The sequence below is a fragment of the Rhinolophus sinicus genome, chromosome 2 (genome assembly GCF_057876585.1).
Source record: "Rhinolophus sinicus isolate RSI-liver-muscle chromosome 2, RSI-T2T, whole genome shotgun sequence".
Taxonomy (NCBI): Eukaryota; Metazoa; Chordata; class Mammalia; order Chiroptera; family Rhinolophidae; genus Rhinolophus; species Rhinolophus sinicus.
The window spans coordinates 28,445,253-28,455,169 of record NC_142502.1 but is presented as its reverse complement, the minus strand read 5'-3'; the positions used below and the strand labels follow the sequence as shown (position 1 = coordinate 28,455,169).

General features: G+C 37.2%; 1 protein-coding gene across 2 annotated transcripts in view; it reads right to left on the bottom strand.

Moving 5' to 3' along the window:
- Nucleotides 1-352: 352 nt before the first annotated feature.
- Nucleotides 353-9,917, bottom strand: part of STX7 (syntaxin 7) — a 39,420-nt gene continuing 29,855 nt past the window's right edge. Inside the window, exons 8-10 of one of the 2 annotated variants that reach the window (XM_019729370.3) lie at nt 8,840-8,912; nt 4,446-4,528; nt 353-2,601 (exon numbers count right to left, since the gene is read on the bottom strand). In XM_019729370.3, coding sequence (XP_019584929.3) covers nt 2,575-2,601; nt 4,446-4,528; nt 8,840-8,912 — 183 coding nt within the window. In that variant the 3' untranslated portion in view covers nt 353-2,574. The remainder of the gene's footprint in view (nt 2,602-4,445; nt 4,529-8,839; nt 8,913-9,917) is intronic. The other variant, XM_019729369.3, reaches the window with a different exon arrangement.

The window sequence follows — 9,917 nt, the reverse complement described above, 5'->3', positions numbered from 1 at the left end:
TGAATTCTCCTCCCTGCATCACCCATCCTGTTCACTAAAGCAACCGGATTCTGGTAAACGCAAAGTCTCAGTTTCTAATCACTCATAAAAAAGTTTTGTATACTCACTTTTGTGGAAAAAAGTGAGTTCTACTGACATACAAAGCAGCTTTTACCTATTAGTGGCAAAACCTCTTAAGATTGCTAAAATAAAAACTTTGAGTAAACCAGTACTCCAGAAAGATGGAGCATCGCTGCCCTGTGCTTACATCTCCTCCCTTGGAATTTCAGGTAGCACGGTGGCAAAAGTGTGAATTAAGTGTCAAGTGTCGGTCCCATGGAAGCAGAGTCCTCATAAAACAAAACTATACAGACACTTTCAAAATCATCTTTATTTTGGTTGTAAATATACAATTTACTTAGTTACTTACGATTTCATTTGTTCCCATTTGAAGTTTCATAGTTTGCCATGTAAAACACTGCCCTCACTATCAAACTGCTTGCTATATAAGAACACTATAAAATACAAATTATAAACTAAGACAATCCTCTGTACAGTATTCAGATTAGTGCATTAAAACAACATCGATTTTAAAAGGCAAGTGAGTTAATCAGCAAACATCCAATTCCTTTTCTAACGAAGGATAGTACAAAATGATATGCAAGGTAAACACTAAATTTTAAGTGCTGGGTGCTGAAAAACAGTAATTGTGGAAAAGTTACTTCCCCCAAATAATTTTGATCCAGGGATACAAATGTAGCCATTATTCTATAGGATATAAGAAAAAGTAATCAATTTTCCATTATATAGCTGTGGAAATACACAGTGAAATAACAGGTTAGGATCTTTAGAATTCGAACAAAATAGGTACTGATTTGTCATACTTTTCCTCCAAATCACATTAAACATTTATAGTGAATACACGTTCCCTAGTAACTGTCAGACTTAAACAGAGCCTATGTAAAAACAATCTACTCTTAGTATTTTACTAGGCAATCTACAGCAAATCCTTACTATATACACATCAGGTATATGAAATACAGTAGGAAGTTATTCACTGATTTCATTCAGAGTAATCAAGGGTCATAAGAGAAAACCAACAATAAAAGTTAAATAGATAATATACACTGCTCTGAATCAGAAAAACAAAGCCAACACAAGCAAATATGTTAATTTTTTTAAGTTATTGAGAATATTTCTTTCACTGGCCCAAATCAAAATTAAACTTTAGAATTGTAATTGAAGTTACACAAATCTGGGTTCATGTTACATGTGACAGAGACAGATGCCCACAGAACACACCTTTAAATTTACTAATTCCAAAAACTAAGTCAACAACATAAATAAATTATAAATGAAAAACATATACAATGTGGACAAAAACCTAACAGTTATTACACCAAAAAGCATGGAATTCATGACAGCAGTGATATTTAGAAAAGCTTTCAGTATTAGAAAACATCAGATTTAATCGAAGGAAAACTTCCCCCCAATAAAAATAACAAAGTATGGGAACCATCCTTTATGCAATAGTTTTAAAATAATAATAATAATAAAGAAAAATGATCACAGGAACCTTCCTACATAATTTAGATAATGTAGTGCAACAGTGTGCTCCTTTGTAATTTTAGCCTTTCACTCCCCATATAATTAAACCAATAATTGTAACTCCGACGACAAGGATAGAAATGATGATGCACAGGGTTTTTCTGGATTTGCGCTGCAGATGCAAAAACAAAAAACATGTTTACAGATGTAGTGCAGCATCTCCATAGCAACTGAAAATCATTTTGTTCATTTCTAAGGTAAAATCAATAGTCATTTATTGCCCTCAAATTTTTGGCTGTAATTTTTTCCTTCTCAAAAATCTCTTCAATATATATGGCACTATTCTTTCAAACAATATTCTTCTTGAGTTAATGGTACAATTCAAAGGGTAATTATTCAACTTTTGTTGGTAATTTTTCTGGGATGTAGTGGGCTTAAAAAAGAAGATATAGAAAATAAAAGTTACTGATCTAAGCAAGAGACTGAAGTTTACCTCTGTGTGAAAATGAAGAGCAGCTTAAAAGTTTATACATGTTTAAACTTTTATCAAAAAGTTCTTCAAATTGCCAGTTATAAAAATAGTCACGGGGATATAAAATAAAGCATAAGGAACATAGTCAATAATATTGTAATAACTATGTATGGTGTCAGATGGGTACTAGACTTATTGGGGTGACTGCTTCATAAGGTATATAAATGTCTGATCACTATGTTGTACACCTGAAACTAATATGATATTGAATGTCAACTGTAATTGAAAATTAAATTTTAAAAAAAGTTGTTTGTTGTCATCAAAATGTTTTCTCCGAAAATATCACCAAGTGTAAATGTTTGGCAATTTTTCCTAAGGTGAATTTATTCATTTCCAAAATCATTTTCATTGTTTAGTACTGACAGAAACTGCATTCAAAAATCTCAACATACAAATAAAAAACAGAGAGGCAAAAAAAATTATGGCATTTAAAATATAAAGGTTAAGAGTTTTGTTCCATTCTTCATTCCTGGCCCAGTTGCAGATTTCTATATTTCTTTAATGGCTTGTGTATCTCACAGCAACATGCAGGAACCTTTTTTCTTACAGAGTAGAAAAATTTGTAAATTTACTTTGTGTCAACCAGAAGTACTGTAAAATATACAAAAAGATGTATTTCTGACTCTGAAATTACCCTGCAAACCATGAATACTTTCAGTATTCCACATATTCACCTAATTTTTCAACTGAATACTCCTCATATGTTAAACACAATTTCCCTCAAGTTTCAGTATCCTCATGCTTACGTATCTGCCCAGACTCCACCTGATTACCACTGACACACTACATGTAATGGGCCTCTGCGAACAGTTACAGGTATCCCACTCCAGTACACCTGTTACCAAGGGCACCCTCCCCATGAGGGGTAGTGAGGTCCTTGGGCTCTGCAGTGGCAAGAGCACTTACCACCTTCCTTTAAGCTCCTAGTCCACCCAACCTATTTAGAAGCACCGTATTTTGCAAAGGAATGACTATTATCAAGGCTTCCAAGTAGGACAATTTGGAAAACTGCTCTCTTCCCAGCACTTGTAGCACATGGCTCTTTCCTCATCCCTTCAGGGCCTATGGAATTAAGGATAAGCACAGCTTGGGAAACGTATTTCTTTTCCTCAGGGTGGCTGCAGGCTTTCTCCTCCACAAGGAAGAAGAAAAGTAAAATTTTTATTTATCTACAGCTCCCCAAAATCCAAAAGTAAAAATAACAGTATGTAAGTGCAGTCACTGATGAATCCTGTTAAACACTATGTTTGAGCAGTTATAACTGTGGCACTTACAGATTACCAGGTGTGTGTGTTCAACTATTTATGCATAATACCTGCAGTGTATGACACAGTGACATTAATTCTGCAGAGCTGCATATGTAAATCACATGCACAAAGACGGTCAACATGAGTTACTCTGCCATTAAAGACAGTGGGTTGTCACTCAGCAGTCTCTATATAGCTTCACTGTTCTCTACATATCACTAAATATGCAGTGATTTGTTCAGTGAAAAAAAAAGGCATTGAAACTAAAGCAAACTTCTAAGGTTAGTGAGAGAAGTGAAAAGCAACCGAAAATATCTAAGATGGCACAAATCTTAGATATTTTATAATAGGGTAACAAGGTCTGAAAAGATAATTATGAACAACAACAAAAAATGGAGTTTTAAAATGGCAGGCAAAAGCTAGGGTGCTATTTAGGGGTTTCCTAGGAGCCTGGTCTCATCCTTGTTGAATAACACAGGTCCAAATATTAAACAATATATTAATAGTTCATGGTCCCAATATTTACACAGTACTTTACACAAACTTTATATTTGACACGAACATATGAACCCCTTATATTAACCTGATTCACTTAGGAAATCAATTCACTCCTGGTAAAGGGTCTGCTGATGCTGACAGAACACGTACCCAATGGTCAAGGCCATGCCAAGCTAATATAATTTCCACAGGAACTGAAGAGATTTCTCTAAGACAAACATCTTTAGCTCTTTAAATCTATAGTGTCATTGACAAAAAAAAAAAAAAAGGCAGGTGGGGGGAGGGAGGGAAAAGTAAAGAGAGGGGGTGGGGGGAAGAGAAAAGGTAGAAGGAAAGAGTGAAAAAGGAGGGAAAAGGCTATCAAAGAGGTTTCTGGGTCGGAATGTCACAGCGACATCAGAGGCTGCCAGAAGGGCCTGGAGTTCTCGATCGCTCCCCTCAGGATTAAACACTAAACTTCCTACCCCTGTGGACCACAATTCTGGTTCAACCCTGAGAATAATCGCGCAAATCCAGTTCTAAACCGACTGGCAGATTTCTGACCTGTCCTCCACGGGACCTGAACATCTCCACCCACCGATTACATACACCTACAGTAAAAAGGCCGAGAGGTGCAAAACATTGATTCCATTTAATATTACCTGATATTCTGCTGCCCTTGACAGTTGCTGGTTTGCTTGTTGAACATGCACCTCTGTAGTTTCAACGTTGGCTTCTATGCTATCTTTAAAACAAAAGACACACACATGCACACACACACAACTGTTAAACATGTGTTGGCGTTACAGTAATAGAGCTGCATAAATCACTCGATGGTATTCAAGGTAAGATTAAACATGTTCGCTATTCAAAGGTTAATATTAATATCTGAACTTGTATTTAGGGTAAATATAGAGAACTGAAAACCATCATGTGTTTCGTGTCCATCCTTAAACTACTTCAGAGCCGAAACCTAGCCCTCCCTCTGCCCATGCAGTCTTCTCAAGTGCTGCCAGTTCTCCATCTCACCCTCCTATGGCCTGGACCAGGGGTGGCTGTGCAGCATGAGTCTTGAGACACAGCTTCAACTCTCAGTGTTAAAGCTCATGCTATCAAACTTACCCACCCCTTCTTGTTACAGACATCTACAGATCTCGTGGCCTTTTCTTCTTTTTCATTGAATGTTTTTGGCCCCTGACTCACTGATGTTCTCTTCAATCCTTTTCCTATTATACATATTGGCCATTTCAATATCCAATCGCCTACCTTCTAATACCCTGGCCACTCAGTTCCTTGAGCATACATTTTTCAAAGACTTTGCTTGTTATTGTTACCTTGTCTCAGACACTCACTTCCCTGATCACATCCCAAACCTTGTTATTACAAATAACTGCAGCTTCTTCATAATCTTCATTTCAAATCTCACGCTCTGACCACCACCTGCTATCTTTACAGTTCACTCCTTCTAATACCCCACTTCACAGATCCTAGTACTTTTCCACTGTCCCTCACATACTTCCTGTCCTCACTTCCCTCCTTACCTAGCTTGGACCCCATGGGCAGTCATTTATCATGACTTTGTTGCATTCATCCTCTGTCCCCTCATCTGTATACATTGGTCATACTTCACCACAAAACCCCAACCTGTCTCATGCAGCTGAACATAGATGCAAAAGGGAACAGCCTTCTATTTTTCAATGTATAGGTCTTTCACATCCTTGGTTAAGTTTATTCCTGGGTATTTTATTCTTTTTGTTGCAATTACCAAGGAATTTGTTGCAATTTCTGTTGTTGTCTTTTTAAATTTCTTCTTCTGAGATTTCATTGTTAGTATATAGGAATGCAATGGATTTTTGTACATTGATACTGTAGCCAGCAACTTTACTGTATTCGTTTATTGCTTCTAATACCTTTTAGTGGAGTCTTTAGGAGGGTAAGGGGGGAAGAGAGTGGCAGATGAGGGCAAACGGGGTCAAATATATGGATGAAAGGAGAACTGAATCTGGGAGGTGAACATACAATGTAATATTCAGATGATGTATTACAGAACTGTATATCTGAAACCTATGTAACTTTACTAACCATTGTCACTCTAATAAACTTTACCAAAAAAAAATAAATAAATAAAACAAATAATCTATGCTGATTTATTTCCCTTTAAATTTGCGACTGCCAAACAAGCCTACCTCATTTTCCCTAACTCCTGAAAGACTATTACACTTTTGGGCATACTTTCTCCTTTCTCCTCAAACTTCTCATGCCTCTTCATGCACTGTCATTCTCAGCCAGTGACCTTGATTCTAGATCACTGAGATAAAAGAACAATCAGAAGACATTTCCACATTTTCCCTGGAGCCTACCCACCAAGGACATGCAACAATATACCTGGGCTCTGACTTCCCTCCTTTGACGAGGGAAGACCTGTCCACGTTCCCAGCAACAGCCAACCTCTCCGTTTGTGCACTTAACCCCATTCCTGGTCACCTGACTCAAAGACCTCAGCCCAGCACGTTTCCTCTCTGTCACTTATGAACAATATTTCTTTCCCTTATGAATTATTCCCTTCAATCCTATAGCTGCCATCTTAAAAACAAAAAGCCAAACACCTCTCGTTTATTCTACATCCACTGACAACTATGACTTTATGCTCTGTTCCATTTTCCAGCCTGACTCCTTAAAATAGTTGTTTATACTTGTTATCTCCAGATGCTCTCTTCCCATTCTCTCTGGAGCCCACTTTATCATGCTTTCACCAACACAGTTCTCATCTGAAGTCTCCTATGTCCTACACACTGTTCAATTCAGTAGTCAATTCTAAGTCCTCAGTTTACTTAACAGTAGCATTTGGAACAGCTGATTGGCCATCACTCTCAAAACACTTTTTCTACCCCACTCTGAAACAATACAGTCACTTGGTTTTCCTCTAAATCACTGGTTAGTCCTTCTTAGTCATTTTGTTGGTTCCTCCTCAGCTGTATGGGTTCTAAATCAGGGGTCAACAACTTTTTCTGTGAAGGGGCAAATAAATAGTAAATATTTTAAGCTCTGCAATTCATGAAATTTCTGTCATACTCAACTCTGCCTCTATTGTACGAAAGCTGCCATAGATAACACATAAACGAATGGATGTAGTTTGGGAATCACACTCTAAATATTTATGGGACCCGAGGTTAAATCTCAGGCCCCTGCTCTTCTCCATCTACACGCTCCCTGGTGACCTGGTGATCGCATGTAGTCTCATGGCTTTAGATACCATCTATGTGAGATGACTCCCAGACTGATATCCCCAGCCTAGACTGCTCCCCTGAACTCCACCTTCAATGCCTACCAAAGCTTCAGTTGGGTGTCAAATGGTGCCTCAAACTAAAAATACCCAAAATTGATTGGTTTATATACCCAAACCTGCTCCAGTTACTGCTTTCCTCATTTAAGAAAATGGCAACACCATTACTTTTGTGGGCCAGGACAAAACCTTAGAGTAATCCTCGAATTAATTCCGTTATGTCCATATCCAGCTAGTCAATAAATCTTTTTGCCTCTACATTTTCCAACTACCCAGAATTCCATCACTTCTCACCACTTCACTGCTTCCGTCTGATCCAAGGCAATACCAGTTTTCACCGGGATTCCTGTAATATAGTTTTTTAAGTTGTCTCTCTGCCTTTGGTATTGCCCCTTTACAGTCTGTTCTCAAACTAGCAGCCCAAGTGAGTATTAAAACCGAAGTCAGACTGTAACAAATCCCTCTGTGGCTTCCCATCTCCTACTAATAAAAGTCCTTGCAGTGATTCAAGGTCCTACATAATGGCATCCTGACATCATCTCCGTCTTCCTCTTCCTCATGTCACTCACCAAAGATGTCAGGCGTGCTACTGCCTGAAGGTCTTTGCACTTGCTGCTCCCTCTGCCTGGCACACTTGCTCTTACTAGCTCCCTTACCTCCATGAAGTCTTCACCAAAACGTCGCCTGTCAGTAAGGCCTTACCTGACTACGCTATGTAAAGCAGCAACTTCCTCCGCTGCCAGCAGTCCCATCCCCCTACCCTGGCCTTACTTTCTCCATAGCACTTTTCACCATTGACTTACTTTTCTTTCTTTTTTTTTTTTTTTCTTTTTAATTGTCTCTCTCCTTTAATTAGATTTTTAAGATCGAAAAAGGCAGGGTCTATTCTCTGTTGTTCAATTTCAGCTGAATCCCACTGCCTACATTTCTGGCTAGACACAGTAGGCACTCAATAAATATTTGCTGGATGCATAAATAGTCTTTGACATTTTACCCTGTGATCTACTGGGGCAACAGAAGAGTCTAAGAATGGACACATAACAGCTATATTAAAGTATAGGTCTGCGTATTTCAACTGAACCAAATTCAGAAAACATGTTAAATGCATTTTTAGACATACCCCCAGATAGCTTCGTATTTCAAAATGATAAAAACAATCAGCATCCTGATCAGTGTTCACATTTACGCCTGAAATGAATACTATTATTTAAAACTTAATAAAATAAAACTTAACAGGAGTCTTAGTCACTGACTTAAAGACATTGTTTTTTAAAAAGAATTCTTAGTATCTAAGTAATACTACTAAATTAATCTACCAAAAAGCTCTTAAAACGAATGATCAGGGAAATGGCTACCTATTCCCTCTAATCTAAAAGGCCAGGTAGCATGCACAATTATAAATAATACACATTTCCCAAAACGTCCTTGTTGTGATGAGAATTAAGCTGGGCTAAGATGAAAACCAGAGGCCCTGGAAATAAGCTAGAATGATGTTACATGGTGCCTTCCATGACCGCAGTGGCAGGAGGCCTGATTCAATTTGAGGCTTCTGAGATAAATGAAGCTGGTCATTTCAATTATGAGGAGCCAAAAACAAGATCTGTTTTAGATGATACCAAGGGTGATGCCTTGTCTGTTGTAGACTTTGCTTTTGATTCCAGAGTGACCAAAAGGCAAAGAGGGAGCAGTAACTCTTGTCTGAGAAGTTACGACAGGTAGATTGTATGTAGGTTGCTTGCTCACACCTCATGAAATCTAATCCGTAGGGCTTACCTATCATATCTCCTTGCTCATGAATCATCATTCCCAAATCTTTAAATATTTCATTAATATCCATAATATCAGCCTAAGAGAAAAAGACACATATTATTATAATCAGAAATTCAGTCTCCAGTCTACAAAAGGGAGGAAACAACAACAAAAAACAAACTACCACTCATACATAGAGCATTAATACACAAATTGTGACAATATCAGAAAACTGTTTTACGATACGCAATTCCAAGCAAGTAGACCTTGAATAACAGTAACCTGTTCTCTAAAATAAGTTTGTAACACTAAAAATATCAAGCAAAGCAGGATGAAAATGAAAGATGTATATTAGGGGAGGGCTATGGTTACTAAGCTTATGTTATACAATCTGATTAGTTTTGTTTTCACAAGCAGCATTTCCTTACAAGGGTATAAAATATTCTTGTTATATTTCTAGTAAAAATGTACTCATCAATTTGACAATCTAAAAGCATAAAACTTTAGGTGTAGATTGAAAGTCTCACATTAATAAATTTGAATATGCAATGGAATAGTGATGGATAAAGAAGTTATAAATTTATCTTCAATATATGATAACTATTATTTTACCTGAATAAACAGTAAAATTAAAGTATTTTATTCAGGAGGGTTGGGGCAATTTGCATACTTGTCCTATGTCTTAGTTCCCACACTATAAAATGGCAATGATAATGACATAGTTATAATCACTTCACAGAGTTTTTATGAAAACTCAATGAGACAATTAAGATAAAGAGTTTATTACATAGTGCTTGGCACATGGAAGCCCTCAATAAATTGTAGCTATTTTTAGCTATTAGTAGCCCACCCTCTAGGGAGTAGGTAGGTGCCATAAGAACTAAGGCTTTAGATCATTTTGTTGTCATAACATAAAGATAAATTAAATACTTTTAAAGCCTTTGTAAAAATTCTTCTTCATGCAGGTGTAATGTGTATGAAGTGTCCTGGAAGCCATCCAGACTCACTGAACAGACATTTATCTCTAGATTGTTACTTTTCTTTATGCTAAGGTGATCTGAGATTACTTAACAAAGAGAATATTTATTTTTAAAGGAATTAT